The following is a 16,023-nucleotide window of genomic DNA, read 5'->3' on the forward strand; positions in this document are numbered from 1 at the left end:
TTTCCTATCCCATGTTAATTCAAGAATTTTAATAACTTTATCTAGTTTTATCTCCACTGTATCATTTATTTTTTTCTCTCCTCCTTGTAAATATCTTAAAACTTCCTCGGAATTACTACACCACTTTTGCATAATAAATCCTCCTTTCCGTAATATCATTCTAATTTCTTCACATTTTTTCTTAGTTTTTTCTTCACTATCACTTCCCGTCATTAAATCATCCATGTAAAATGACCTTTTGATTACAGGTGCAGAGTGTGGATATTCCTGGGCTTCATCGTCAGCTAGTTGATGTAACGTTCGGACAGCTAAATATGGAGCTGCTGCAGTGCCAAAAGTGACAGTTGTTAGATTATAGCTTTCGAGATCTTTATCAGGGCTGTCTCTCCAGACGATTCGTTGTAAATTTGTATGTACTCCTGTTATATTTATCATTCTATACATCTTTACTATATCTCCTACTACACAAATTTTGTATGTACGCCAAGTGGTTATCAGACTTCGAAGATCAGGTTGTAATACAGGACCTACCATCATGGCATCGTTTAAGGATTTCCCATTGGAGCCACTTGCTGATGCATCGTATACTACTCTAACCTTAGTAGTGTCTTTGTCTTCGCGGATTACAGCGTGATGAGGTAAATATATAAAATTTTTGTCTGTTGTTTCTGATCTTATCATGTGACCCATTCCTATATATTCTCTTATAACCTTTACGTATTCTTCTTTTAATTTCTCATTTCTTTGAAATTTCCTTTCTAATTGTTTGAATCTATTTATAGCTCCTTGTTTTGTATCTCCACATAACTGGACTGTATCTTCTATGCTTTGTTTCAGTGGCAAATGTACAATATACCTTCCGTATTCATCTCATTTAGTTGTATTTTTGTAAATCTCTTCACACTTCTCTTCCTCATTTGTAAGTATCTTCTTCCTTTTGTATAATTCATTATCTATTTCCCAGAACTTCTTTAATATATTATTATCTTCTGTAACCATGCTTCTTATATGTAATGTGATTACGTTGTGTTGATTCTTCATAAACTCTTTTTCTCTTTGCCCCGATAATATCCATCCTAAACACGTTTTTTGAGCTACTATTCCATCAGACATTTTAATTAAACCATCTTCTATAATTTTACTAAAGACTTCAGCGCCCAGTAAAATGTCTATACTTCCTGGTTTATAGTAGTTCGGATCAGCCAAATTTATTTTTTGCAGCTCTTGCCAGTTCATCAAGATGTTCTTCGAAGGTAATCTCGTCGATATGGCTTTCAGCACATACGCCTTCACTGTTATGACTTCACTGCTGTTAAATCGCGATGCAACTGACAGGTAAGTTAAGTGTTTTATAGGTATTCGGGTTTCTTCTCCTACTCCAGAAACTTCACCGTTGATACTAATCCTTTTCAGGCCTAGTAGTTCAATGACTCTCGCAGATACGAATGAAGCTTCTGAGCCTTGGTCAATCAAAGCACGAAGCAAGTGTGTATCACCATCTCTTGACTTGACTTCCACTTGTGCTGTTGCCAATAACACCTCATGACCAGGTTGTTGTTTAGAGAAGTGAGCGGTTGTGATTATCTGTTCTGGTTGAGTATCTTGTTCTTCGCTTGTCTCTTTTACTCGATGTAATAAGGAGTGATGTTTTCTTCTGCAGATTCGGCATGTCGTTTTATGTTTACAATTGTATACGTTGTGATTTGGTATAAGACAGTTAAAACAAAGATGATTCTTCTTTACAATTTCGAATCGTTGTTCAATTGGTTGCTTCGCAAAATCTTTGCAACTATAAATGTAATGACCCCCTTTGCAATAGGAACATGAAGGTTGTATATGAGTATTAGGGTGCTGGGTTTGATGAATTTCATGATCTCTGTTTGTGACATGAAATGACTTTGAAGTTTGTGGTTTGTCCCTTACCGTTGAAATCGGAGCGATTAGTTCGAGTGTACGAAAGGTCATTGGGCATAATCTGACCCGGTTTTCGAAAAATTTCCTACAGATATCAAATTGTTGGTAAATTAATGAGTGCTAGCCGAAATTTAATTCTGTGTGGTTTTTTTTTTTTTAAACGCTGGAGAAGTCTAAAAACGACGATATGTGTTTAAAAATGTTAGGCACCTATCAATTAAGTATTGTTATCAATAAAAATAACACAAACGTTTGCGTCATAAACTTAAGGTGCGCAATGAATAACGTGCGAGTGAAACGGCTAATACAAGCCGCATTAGCCGTTTCACTCGCACGTTAGACAAGTTAGAACCGGTTTCGCATGTGCTCGATTCCCGCGCTACCTGAGCAGTCGCAGTCCCTCGTCTTGTGTCGTTGCGATCTGTGCGTTTCTTGAGTTTTAACTATATTTAACGATTAATTGCTGTGTTATTGGATTTTAAGTTTGCATTTTGATTGGGTTTCGTTGATATGGAAAGACAAAATAGTTGTGTTTTGTGTAGCCGCTCTGTGTTGCGGCGAAGGAAACATATTCTCACAGTGCACTTTCTCGGAAAGTTCCGAGATCACGTCGAGTTATTATTACAGGAAATAACACCACGTGAGGTAAGAGTGTACCTTGTCCGATTTATTTGATTACTTGCCTTACGTGTCGTATGTCGTACACACATATATAATTATATTTAAGTATGTGATCTATACCTACAGTTTAAACTACATGGCGCTGTGTATGCCTAAGGATATTGATTTATTAAATGTTATATGTTGTGTATAATGTATAAGTTCAGCATTATATTCAGCATAGTGTCAATTATTAGGTACCTAATAAAATAAAATATAACATTCCTACACGTTTTTTCTTTTTTCAGATTCCTTTTGATGGTTCGCGGTCTATATGCCATGCCTGCTGGGTGAGATTGGATTCCACTCTGAGAAGTCAGCATAGGCAAAATGAGCCACCTCAACGAGTTACGAGTTAACGAGTCTTAGTAAATAAATATGCCTCGGGTTCAACGTTCGCCGCCTCGGAGTACAGATACGCTGACTACCAAATCTAGACTTTCACCTACCCACTATGGATCTGACTCAGATATTAATTTATCTTGTTCAGGCTCGGCTAAACAGGATGGTAGCTTAAATATTACTAAAAGGATGAAACGAAGGCTTGTCGAGTCTCCCAGTGGCTCGGATGAATTGATTAGTGAATTTAGAACTATGTACGAAAAGCTTCACTCCCAGCAGGAAGCGAAATTTTCAATATTGAATGCTTCCATTTCTTCACTGATTGAACAAAACACCGAAATTAAGAGATCTGTTGAATTCATGTCATCCCAGTACGATGCCCTTATCAGTAAAATCGAAACACTGGAAACTGAAAACCAGAAGTACAAATCATATATTAAAACTCTCGAGACAAAACTAAACCTTTTGGAGAGGGATTCGAAGTCATCATCAATTGAATTACGTAACATTCCGAAACTAGAACCTGAAAATAAGCAGGCACTAACTAACACTCTAAAAACTTTGGCATCAGTTGTAAATGCTGATCCCGTAATTCAGGAGACAGAAATACGAAACATTTATAGATCTAAAACGCAGGCAATTGTGGTGGAATTTACAACGACATTTAGAAAGGAATCTCTAGTTCAAAAATTTAATAAATATAATAAAGCAAAACGTCAAAACAATCAGCGACCTCTTGGGACATCCGCTCTTAAGATCTCAGGGCCAGAGAAAACTGTTTTCCTGTCTGAGGCCCTTACCAGTAAAGTTCGTCGAATTTATTTCCTCACCCGAGACCTTGTAAAAAATAAAAAGCTATTTTCAACCTGGGTGTCTTATGGAAGGGTATTCATTAGAAAAGAAGAGGGTAAACCCGCTATGAGAGTTAACGACGAAAGTGAACTCAAAACTTTTTTTTAGTTTTAGTTTTGTTTAATTTACACATCCTTAATTTATATCTGTTATCGCTTAAATGTCTTTTATGTTTGATATTATATGTTTTGTTTGAGTCAGCTGATCGTGGTTATTTACTGTTGTTTACATATAACTTATGTTATTACGCCAAGGTAAATGAAATAAAAAAATTATATTGTGGGTATGAGTCAGCTGATCGTGGTTATCTGTTATTTTTTAAATTTAATTTGTATTATTGTGCCAAAGTACATAAAATAGAAATATTATATTGTTTGTATGAGTCAGCCGACTGTAGTTCTCTTTTATTCTATATATTTAATTTGTGTTATTACGCCAAGGTAAACGAAATAATAATATTATATGGTGGGTATGAGTCGGCTGACCGTAGTTATCTATTATTTTTTAAATTTAATTTGTATTATTGCGCCAAAGTACATAAAATAGAAATGTTATATTGTTTGTATGAGTCACTTGATTATGGTGGTTTTCTTATATTCTTTACACTTAATTTTTGTTATTACGGCAGGGTTAATAAAATGAAAATATTATATTGTAGGTATGAGTCAGCTGATCGTGGTACTCTGCTGCTTTGTAAGTTTAATTTGTTCTATTATGTCAATGTGCATGAAATAAAAATAACATGTTTTCGGTATATCACTTATTACTGTGTAACCGTATTTTCTTCCAATCGATCTTGTGTCTTAAGTTTAATGTACATCTTATGGAAGGTGAATGTGGGCTTCAAAATTACTGTATATTCGCTACCACTACTAAACAGATTATTTGCGATAATTATTACTTCGATTAGTGATGACTGTGGACGGGAAAAATAATATTATCTCTTCCGAGCTGGAGTCTTTTGAAATTGCTAAGGCTATAAGGTGTGGCGTGGACGACGTGAGTAATCTTATGCCCACGGGCTTAGGCAACCTTTCTATAATATCGCAAAATATTAGAAGTATTTCTCGCAATTTTGACCACTTTTATACCATTCTCCTAAGATCTCAGGTTGATTGGGATATTATCATCCTAACTGAATGTTGGTTGCATGACCCCAAGCCTATTCCTGTGTTGGATGGTTATAGCTCAATCCACACCCTCAATAATTTAACACAAAACGAAGGGGTAGTCATATATTACAAAACTTTTATAAATGTACGACATGAGGAGCCGTCTCTCAGTGATGCAAACTGTCTCATTCTAAAAATAAATTCAACTACTTGCATTATTGCTATCTACCGCCCACCAAGCTATAAAAATATTTCTAATTTTATTGACTCCTTTGATTTGCTTCTTAGAGATCATACTCAATTCAGGAACATTATTATCATGGGTGATATTAATATTGATATTTCGCCACTTTCATCTGACAACAGACACAATGAATATCTTGACTTCCTTGCTAGCTACGGCATTTTAGCAGCCCATAATATACCTACGCATGGTCGAACTTGCTTGGATCATGCCATGATGAAAACTAAAGAATCATCCTACTGTTTTATTATCGAATCTGATATAACTGATCATGAGAGTGTCGCCGTGAGCGTTAATATTAAATCCCAGAACTATAACTATGGTCCTTATAGCAGAAGGATCGTTGATAGAGGTGGTGCTAGTGACTACTTAAATAACGTTGACTTTAGTTCCGTATTCACTATGAATGATGCTAATGATATTACAAAATTTATAGTTAATGTATTGCAGAATGCTTTGAATTCCAACACAAGAGAGGTCATTGTGTCAAAAAGAAAAAGAATAGCAAAACCATGGGTTACACCTGATCTGTTACGCTGCCTAAAAAACCGCGATAGACTAAATAAAAAAGTTAAACTGGGTCCTAATAACGATAGTTTAAAGTGCACATATAAGCGATATAGGAACTACTGTACCGACCTACTTCATAAACTCAAAAGGCAATATGAAAGGTCCCTGATTTGTGAAGCTGGTTCAGATAAAAAGAAACTTTGGAACGCAGTAAGAAACATTACTTATACTTGCAATAAGGTGGACAAATCTACGAGCCTACTCTGTGGTGACGATCCTGTTGCTAATGCTAATTCTGTCAACAAATATTTTTGCGAAATCGGACAGTCATTGGCTGAGAAGCTCATTCAGCCGTGTGTCACACCTGCTCAAAGTAAGCATGATTTCCCCAGGTCTCCCAACTCTCTGCTGCTTTGGCCCACTGATCCTGGAGAGATAAAGGTTATTATCATGTCTCTGAAAGATGGCTGTGCCGCTGGAGTTGATAATATCCCCGCCTGGCTTATTAGGCGCAACTGTAATTTGCTCGTTGCACCCATCACCCATCTTTGTAATGTTGCACTAAGCACGGGTTGCTTCCCTGAGCAATTTAAAATATCTACTGTCAAGCCAATCCACAAGGGGGGTGATGGGTCCAGCGTCAGCAACTATAGGCCCATTTCGATTCTGCCAGTTCTCTCCAAAATTTTAGAGAAACTTATGAATAAAAGGTTAGTTTCTTTTCTTGAGTCCAACCATATATTATCTGACTCACAATTTGGATTCCGTGCTGGTAGATCAACGGAGGACGCAGTGATCGAGATGACAAACACATTAATGTCTGGAATTGAGAATAAACGGAAACTTCTCGTAATTTTTCTAGATCTTGCCAAGGCTTTTGACACGGTTGCTATCTCTATACTAATTGATAGGTTGGAGGAGGTTGGTGTGAGAGGCTTATCTCTTCTGCTTTTTAAAAACTACCTGCAAAACCGAAGGCAAAGAGTCAGGATCGGTCAAACAACAAGCGACATTGTACCCATCTCATATGGGGTGCCTCAGGGTAGCGTTCTTGGTCCCACGTTGTTTCTAGTGTACATAAACGAACTTTGTCGAATGAAGATCCCACAAGGAAAAATTATTTCCTTCGCAGATGATACTGCTTTACTGTTTGACGGCAGTACGTGGGAGGACGTGTATGATGCTGCACAGCGTGGATTTGACAGTGTATCGGCATGGTTAAAAAATAACATCCTGACTTTAAATGCAACTAAGACCAAGTACCTGGCTTTCTCCGCCACTAAAAAGGGTTTACCATCTTTTGGCATCATTCGAGCACATGTTTGCAACCCAGCTTCATACACCAGTTGTGTATGTCCGGTTCTTGAAAGAGTGGACAATATCAGATACTTGGGGGTCATTATTGACTCTGCGTTCACCTTCAAGCCCCATATTTTGTCTCTCGTAGCTAAACTAAGGAAACTCATCTACATTTTCAAATGCTTAAGACATGTAGCTGATCGGAATACTATCAAATCTGTCTACTATGCGCTCTGCCAATCCCTTATAACATACTGCATCACTGTATGGGGTGGTTCGTGTAAGTCAGCCCTTATTGGTGTAGAGAGAGCCCAGCGAGCAATCCTTAAAACAGCAGCGTCACTTCCTTTTAGATATCCGACCGACGATCTTTATAAATCCTGGGATGTCCTATCGGTGAGGAAATTGTTTATAACTCATATTCTGTTAAAAAAGCATTCTCAGCTCCCATTCGACCCTAAAATTAATCAAGACAAAAGACGTAAAAACAAAGTATGCCCCTCTATCAAGGTTTCAACGGCTCTAGCTCGGAGACAGTACTATTACTTGGGAAACTTTCTTTATAACAGGGTTAACTCCCGTATACCCATTTATCACCTTCCAAGACTGAAATGTAAATTCACTATTACCAACTGGCTCAAATCTTTCACATACGATGATACCGAAAACCTACTTGTTCACTAGCAGCTGACTCTGGGTATATAATTGTTTGTATTTTATTATTACTATTATTATTATTATTATTATTTTTCTTTCTAATTACCTAAATTTTCTTGTTGACCTTTTGGGTCTTTGTTGGCAATTATTATAAATTGGTAAAACAAGTTTACATATACCTTCATCTGCGAGGCTTGTCTCCATTTGGACAAGTTGAGCACATGATCCTGTATTCTTAACTTTGGGGGGAGGGACCTGGTGACTTATAGTACAGGTATTTTATACCTTTTTGAGCACCAGTCCTTCGCTAATCGTGTTGTCAAACTTTGTGTAAAAAACTTTGTGTAAAAATTACTTATAACTTATTTTCCTCATAATGTAATCTTCATCTAAATAAATATTATTATATTATTATTATTATTTATAATATTAGTAGTAATATTAGTAGTTCAAGGCGAACAACGTCAACAAGCAGAAGATGCTGGTGAGGAACCAAATGAGGGTCAACAAGATAACACCGGTTTCATTTCTGTACAGGGATATTCCCGTGCTTCAAATACAGCAAGACGTTGCCTATTTCAAACCTGCAGAAACATTCCTACGCATATATTGCCATTGTATGTTAAATTCTATGTATTGCATACCATGAATTTTTATATACCACCTCTTGCTCGTGTTTGCCATTCACATTTGCAAAGAAATGATTGGGAAGAACTAACTACTCAGGGGCAAATGCATCAATTTAATGGCACTCATGTACTGGATATGATGAATTTATACAAATGGGGCTTGGAACGGAGAAACCAACTTGATTTTGAAAACATAAATTCAATTGATGATAATGAGCTACATTTTTGGACAGGAATAACAAAAAATCAATTTAACACTATTCTTCAGCTAACACCATCTCTTCATAACAGAACTGATAGGCCTGCTGCGACTTTAGGTATATACCTCACAAAAATTAGGACTGGTGAACCGGATGAAAGGTTAGCTACGAAATTCCAAATGTCCAGAAGAACGTTAGAAAGAAAAATAAGATTAGCAAGAGAATGCTTAACTCAAGATTTCGTCCCGCATTTTCTAGGCTTAGATCACATAACTAGAGAAGAGGCGGTTGCTCGAAATCTTTGTATACCATCTCATATTTTCGGAGGCGACCAGAATACAGTCATTTTGGTGCTTGACGGCACATACCTATATGTGCAAAAGAGTTCCAATTTTTTGTTTCAAAGAATTACATACAGCTTACATAAATTCAGGAACCTGGTAAAACCGTTCCTGATAGTTTGCACAGATGGCTATATCTTAGATGTGTTAGGACCTTACGCAGCAACAACATCGGATGCAACAATTATGCGTACCATAATGGAACATGAAGACTCGCCTTGGCATTGGTTTTTACGGCCTAACGATGTCTTCATACTAGACCGCGGCTTTCGGGACTCAATCTCCTCTATACAAGAATTTGGTTACAATCCTCAGATGCCACCATCCAGATCCAGAGGAGAGCAACTCACAACCGAAGAAGCAAACAAGTCTAGACTCATAACAATGACCCGGTGGGTTGTCGAGACAATGAACAGTCGTTTCAAAAAAGATTTTAAGATTTTTCGACACACCTATTTCAATGTTTCTTTGCCTAACATGATGGTGGATTTCCGAATTACTGCAGCGCTCATCAATGCTACTCGGCGACCATACGAGGATAGCATTTTCGCCGAGCAATTCATTAATATAATTAATGAAAATATTAATAGAAGGAACGAGCTGGCGGAATATGTGCGTGAGCACAATTTAAATATGCAAAGGGTAGCTTTCACTCCAATTGATGCCAGTGATGCAGCGTTCGATTTCCCACAATTGTCGTACGATGATTTGACACTATTTACGCTGGGCAGCTATCACCTCAGGATCGCCAGATCATATGTCCATGAGCAGTTACGACCAAATGGCCTATATATCGTCGAACTCTACCGGCACCAAGAATCGGTAAATAACAGAACATTGATACGCGGTAGAATTCAGTCCCGACACATCAGGAGTAAAAAATATTACACCTACATATTGGTAAACCCCACAACAGAGGGCAGAGAGAGTATAGAAGATTATTACTGTTCTTGTATCCACGGCCGCCGAACTATCGGATGCTGCGCACATATAGCCAGCATGGTGTATTTTTTGTCATGGGCCAGACACCAAGAACAAATAGATACGCCAGCAAGGTTCTTGGACGACACTATCGTTCCTGTTGACATTGATCATGTTGAATAAAAATGATATAATTCTATATATTTGTTTCCTTTAAAAATACATCAGATTATTCCCATTGTATTAGTGAAGGAGAATAAGTTTTTATCATTTAGGTGTCCAACAGACTTGTATTATTAGAGCCAGCAGACGAACACGACGAGTTCAGGTGTTCCAGCGTGTAATCATGACACCCAATCAATGCAAATAAATAGTCGAACAATGTCTTATCACTAGAGGATATAATCGTAACTTAAGACTTTATTTTTTAATTTTTGGGCTGATTCCCATACTCTACAATGATGCGACATATATTTTCGTAAACTAGGGATATTTATCTAAACATACACACCAATTTTGTTTCTGTAGGTCGTGGGTAGATTTTTCATACTAAGTGCCCAATGACCTTTAGACTCGAGAAAATTCTTAAAATCCTCCCACGAAGGCATTTCATCACTGTTCTTCTTATACGAATATTCTTCCCATTCTTTTAATGACTCTAAGTCCAATTTCTGTCCCACTATAAATATCAAAATAGGATCCCATGTATCTGTACAAATATTTAAATTTTTCAAACTACTTATACATTCCGTAGTTGTGTCTAGAAGATTCTTAATTTGATAAGCTAACTGATGCGAAACTTTCTTCTGGCCAAATAATCTTTTTAAAATTGAAAAAACAATCATTTTCTTATTTCCGAAGCGCGCTTTAAGTAATTCCCATGCACCTTTATAATTGTCTTGTGTAATTTTAATGTGTCGTAATAACATCTCTGCTTCTCCAGTCACACTAGTTTTTAAGTAGTGAAGCTTTTGCACATCATTAATTGTTGTGTTATGTACAAGCGCCAAAAACAAGTCTTGATATGTGGGCCAGTCTTCATATTTACCAGAAAACGTTGGTAACTGAATCCTCGGTAATTTAGCAAATGATGACTGCGCATTTTGTAATAAATTTGACGAATTAGATTCTTCAAAAATTTTCGGTTTGGAATCCATATTCGATAGTAAATCTGTTAAATCACCTTTCAAACAAATATACAAATCTTCGTACGAGTAATATTCTTCATTTAGAAAGTAAGGTAAAACTCCCCTTTGTTCTCGTGGCGTACACTTCAAAAGGTTTTTATGTGTTTCTTTAAATGTCTCCCAGTACTCATCGATAGTTTTTAATCTTGTTTTTATATATCCTTCGGTTAACCTTTGTTTCGGACACTTTTTAATATTTGTTTGAGCCTTCTGAATCATATTCGCCACATCTTCTAAAGCAGATAATAATCTATTTTGTTCCACAGTAGGAGAGGCCATTGTAATTAATAAAAATAACTTTTCAAATCACAAGTAAAACTTCATACAAAAAAAGTTGTTTACTTGAACCGATGCAATTCCGTATCAAAGGAATGTTGTCTTCTTTTGTATTCACGCGGCCGACTGCACTGACCGTTCGCTTCTTCAATTCGGCTCGTTATGGACCATATGTTCTTTAGCTTAAGGTTCAATTTCGTATAGCAGAACGGTTTGTATATTTTGACGAATAAAACACGTGTTCACTCCTTGATAATTTATTTGAGACTGATTTTAAACATTTATGTCAAATAGTGTTGGACAAACAGTTTGGTAGGTTGAAGTTAATCAGTAATATTACTTGTTAACTTTAATAAATATATGACAATAGATGTTTTATTGTTATGCTTTATCTGTGACCTGTTTAGATCTCTTAAAAATGCAGATATAAGTTAAGAATCAGATAATTATTTGAAATTTTCTTTTACATATTTTGGATTAGCGCAAACAGAATATATATATATATATATATATATATATATATATATATATATATATATATATATATATATATATATATATATATATATATATATATATATATATATATATATATATATATATATATATATATATATATATATATATATATATATAAACTATACTTGCCCCTTTATAAATGTGATTTTTTACCTGACGTTTACAAACAACGGCGAAACCGTAGGAAGACGAGTTCAGTTCCCCAACCGCTATATCGACGGCTCCCTTCGCTTCGGCTAGCTTCACGCTCTCCGCTTCGGGGCACTCAAGCGCTCTTATTGGAACCAGGCGAACGTTGCGACCGCGACCCGCGATCACCACTGTGGACGAAAAAGTTAATTTTTTGTTATGAACCAAATGTAGCAACACTAAACTATTATATTATCTATGACAGTTAGTATAGTTTACGAAATGGTTTTATCTATGAGCTGTCATTCGTCACCTTTGAATTTAAAAATTTGCATCGTTTTTCCGGTCTCCGTATAAAAGTTACGCTTTTGTTTGTACTTGTTCGTTCTCGCGAAAAATTATCGCCTTTTGTTGATCGAACCATCCTTTGTTGTTTGAAGTAATTTAATTGTTAATAGCAAATTGTATTCCTTGTATTCCTTGTTGAATTATTGTGAAAAACGTGAGGGAACTACGCCGAACAACGGCCATTTTGATTGCTGGTTCCTGCTTCAGCCCGCCACTTCAGTTAAGTATAATTGATTAGCATTAGACGTAATGATTGGCCAATTATAGTTTGATGTTAATTAAGTTATACCTGGCGAGGCTTCACCGAACAGTATTCAGTGAAACTAAGGTAGGATTTTTATTTAAGACATTGAGTGTTAGCTCTGCGTACTGCAGACAATTGTTCGTCCCGTTCGTACCTGAGATCACGCTTCCACTCGTTTTCAATATACTCCAGGTCGGACGTAACAAGTTTTGGTAGCAGAGCGTGGTTAACTTATTGTTGCTCAGTTTATTATATTGTATGAATAAGTTAGGTCACAATTTGTTTAATTCTTTCTTTATTAAAATATTATATTTAGATACTTAAGGTCTAATATTTGGATTTGAGTTAATAACAGCTGTTGTCTTATGCTTTATTGAAGGTTAATTTCTTATAAATACTCTTGTTTGTTAGTATAAGATTAGAAATAGCTGTTTAAATGGGTATTTATCAGTAAATTCATTAATTTGTTGAGTAAATTGTGTTATTGCTTTGAATCTAGTTTGTTGAAATATTAGATTAAAAAACTTAGTTTTAATTTTTTCTTGTATTATTACTGAAGTTATTTAAGATTTGATACTTGATTTCAATTCAGTGATAGCAGTTGTTTCATTGGAATTAATTTGATTATTGTTTGTTGTTACTGTTGTTATATCTGTGCCTTTGAAGATGACTTCGACCGCGGTCACCATGGTCCGTGAATCTTGTTCAGGAATCACAGCTCAACTGAGATGGTTCAGTTCAGCGGTCGCCTTGGTGAATAGGGAAGACCGCACGGAGGCCTTAATAGACAGGTACGAGAAATGCCCGGCTCGACTTGAACAGGTCGAGACTCTGTACCAGCGCCTCCTTCTGCACCTTGACGATGTGCCAATGGAGTCGCTTCCGAAGGAGCGACGGGAGCAAGTCCACGAGGACTACGTCCAAATTTTGGGCCTCGCCGATGAAATCTCCCAACGCGCCCGGGAGATCTTAGCCTCGCGCGCCGGAGTACCGCCTACAAGGGCCTCTTTGAAGACTCCCGTGGGCCTTTTGACCCGACTGCCTAACCTGGATCTCCCCCATTTCGATGGTCGACTCGACGCGTGGATGGGTTTCATCGGCCTGTTCGAAAGCCTTGTGGACTCTAGGGAGGATTTGAGCCTGTCCCAAAAGCTGGCCTACCTGCTCTCAGTGCTGGATGGAGAGGCAAGAGAATTGGTGCAGCACCTCCCGATTTGTGAAGGGAGCTATGCGGTCGCGCGGTCATTACTCACCAAGCGCTACCAAAACCAGCGCTGTCTGGCCGATGCTCATATCGACCAGATAATGGACATTCCTGTCGTGAGTAATACCGCCCAGTTGAGGACCAAGATGCTTAACCCCCTCGTTGCAGCTACCAATGCTCTTAGCCGCTTGGGCCTGCCGGTTGACCAGTCGTCATACTGGTTGGTGCGTATTATGCTCAAGCGGTTGCCGGTGTCCCTGAGAGCACGTTTTGAACAGGCGCACACTAGGGATGAGGCATCTCCTCTCCCTAGTTATGAGCAATTGTTGGCGTTCCTGGAGAATGAGTGTCGCATGGGCGACGTTATGGATGCGCCGGTGGGACTATCAAGCTCCGGACCCACCAACAAACGGCGCACTGCTAAAATGGCGCCAAAGGGAAGGGCGTCCCCCCGCTTTGCAGTCGCGCAGGCTGCGCGACCGGTCTGCCGGTTCTGTAAGTCCCGGGGGCACCGAACGATGCAGTGCCCGGACTTTGTAGCGTTGCATGTGGCCTCTCGTAGGCGGATTGCTAAGGCCCGAGGCTGGTGTTTCTCCTGCCTGGGGGACCACTTTCAGCGCGCTTGCCCCGACATGCACCCGTGTCCTGTTTGTGGAGGGCAACATTTAAAGGTGCTGTGCGCCAACGCAAATGGCCGCCGCGACCACCCGGGGTCGCCTTCGGGCGGGTATGAGAGCGGACACCGGGCTCAGTCCCGCAATTTGGAGTCCGGCTCACCTCCCCCCCGCCACGCAGATTGTGCTGCTGTGGATCGCCGACATGATTCGGCGCGCAGCCCCACGGGCGGGTATGGAAGGGGGCCTCGGGTTCAATCCCGCACCTTTGTGCCCCGTTCGCCCTCACCGCACCCTCGTGACCAATCACGGTCACCTCCAGTCATTTACCACGATTACCGTGACGCACGTCCGGTACGATTGCCGTCCCCCCCTCTGGCGGAGCGTCCCCGTTTGGAGCCGCGCAACCCTCAGTACGGACGCTCCCGGCGCTACGAACCGCCGACTATGGCTCGTGGCAGTCGCCATCGAGAGGAGGGCGAGTTTAAACCACTCCCTCGTTTTGACGTGCCGTCCCGGGACAGCGGCAATAGATCGCCGCCACGCCAACATTAGGATGTTGGCGTCTGCCCCCGCTATGCACCACCCCCTTTTGAGACCGTCCTCTTGCCCACGGCCTATGTCCGGGTCTGGGGACGGACGGGCGCCTCGGTTGTAGTCCGAGCAATATTGGACACAGGCTCACAAGGGTGCATAGTCTCGTCTTGGTTGGTGGGGCAGACTGGCCTGAATATTAAAAAGTATTCAGATGTAATAAGAGGTGTCGGGAACGCCCCTGTAACCACGGTTGAGGGCCACGTTTCGTTTGAGTTCTCGCCTTCAAATTCTCCACGCCCGACGCTGAGATCGTCGGCCATTGTGATGGAGAACATCTTGGGCAGTCACCCGCAAGTTCGGTTGTCTGCGGATGCGGTAAAATTGACCGCCGATTTGGACTTGGCTGACCCTAAATTCGACCTACCTGGCACGGTCGATTTGTTGCTTGGCGCCGATGTACTGGGCAAAATATTACTCGGTAAGGATCGTGTTTTGCAGCCAGCTGGCTTAGTAGCCCTCCGGACCATATTTGGGTTCGCATTGATGGGGCCTGTATTGAGGGCTCCCCCTCCTGCTGAACCTGGAACGGCTTTGATGGTGGGCTCCGCCCTCTCTGACGCCGTGCAGAGATTTTGGGAAGTGGAAGAGCCACCACAAGCACCCCGCTCTGATCCGGAACACGAGGAGTGTGAACGGTTCTACAAGAGCAACACCAGTTATCTTCGTTCTGGCCGGATCATGACAAGATTGCCATTTCTTGCCGTACGACCGCCCCTTGGCGACTCGCGGCCTACTGCAGAGAAGCGTTTATTGGCAATGGAGCGCCGCATGAGCAGGGACCCGCTACTTAAACAGAAGTACATTGACTTCATGCGGGAGTATGAGAATTTGGGACACATGTCTGTGTCAAAACTTGACTGGCGCTCGACGGAGCATTTTTTCCTCCCGCATCATGCTGTGATAAAGCCGTCAAGTGGCAAGCTGCGCACAGTATTTGATGGTTCTGCGCAGACCACATCGGGAGTGTCCTTGAACCAGTGTCTTCATTCTGGTCCCAAATTGCTTAAGGACCTTTGTGACGTCATCACGCGGTTTCGGCGTCACCAATTCGTTTTCGTAGCTGACATCAAGATGATGTTCAGGCAAACGGTAATCCACCCTGATGATCGTCGATACCAGCTGATATTGTGGCGGGAAAACCCGCAAGATCCCATACTTGTCTACGAACTCAACACGAACACATACGGGCTGCGGTCTAGCCCCTTTTTGGCCATACGTTCGCTT

General features: G+C 39.9%; 2 protein-coding genes across 2 annotated transcripts in view; one reads left to right on the forward strand and one right to left on the reverse strand.

Annotated features, from left to right (window-relative positions):
* The window catches only part of LOC123667412 (serine/threonine-protein kinase Genghis Khan), an 88,327-nt gene that overhangs the window by 18,368 nt on the left and 53,936 nt on the right, over positions 1-16,023 (reverse strand). Inside the window, exon 37 of the mRNA XM_045601316.1 lies at positions 11,817-11,983. Within this exon, the coding sequence (XP_045457272.1) occupies positions 11,817-11,983 (167 nt within the window). The remainder of the gene's footprint in view (positions 1-11,816; positions 11,984-16,023) is intronic.
* LOC123667489 lies at positions 2,244-9,880 on the forward strand. Its single transcript, XM_045601383.1, has 3 exons — positions 2,244-2,559; positions 2,823-2,928; positions 8,045-9,880. The coding sequence occupies exons 1-3, from the start codon at positions 2,425-2,427 to the stop codon at positions 9,862-9,864; spliced, it is 2,061 nt and encodes a 686-aa protein (XP_045457339.1). The 5' UTR covers positions 2,244-2,424; the 3' UTR covers positions 9,865-9,880.

Source organism: Melitaea cinxia, chromosome 28 (assembly GCF_905220565.1).
Source record: "Melitaea cinxia chromosome 28, ilMelCinx1.1, whole genome shotgun sequence".
Taxonomy (NCBI): domain Eukaryota; kingdom Metazoa; phylum Arthropoda; class Insecta; order Lepidoptera; family Nymphalidae; genus Melitaea; species Melitaea cinxia.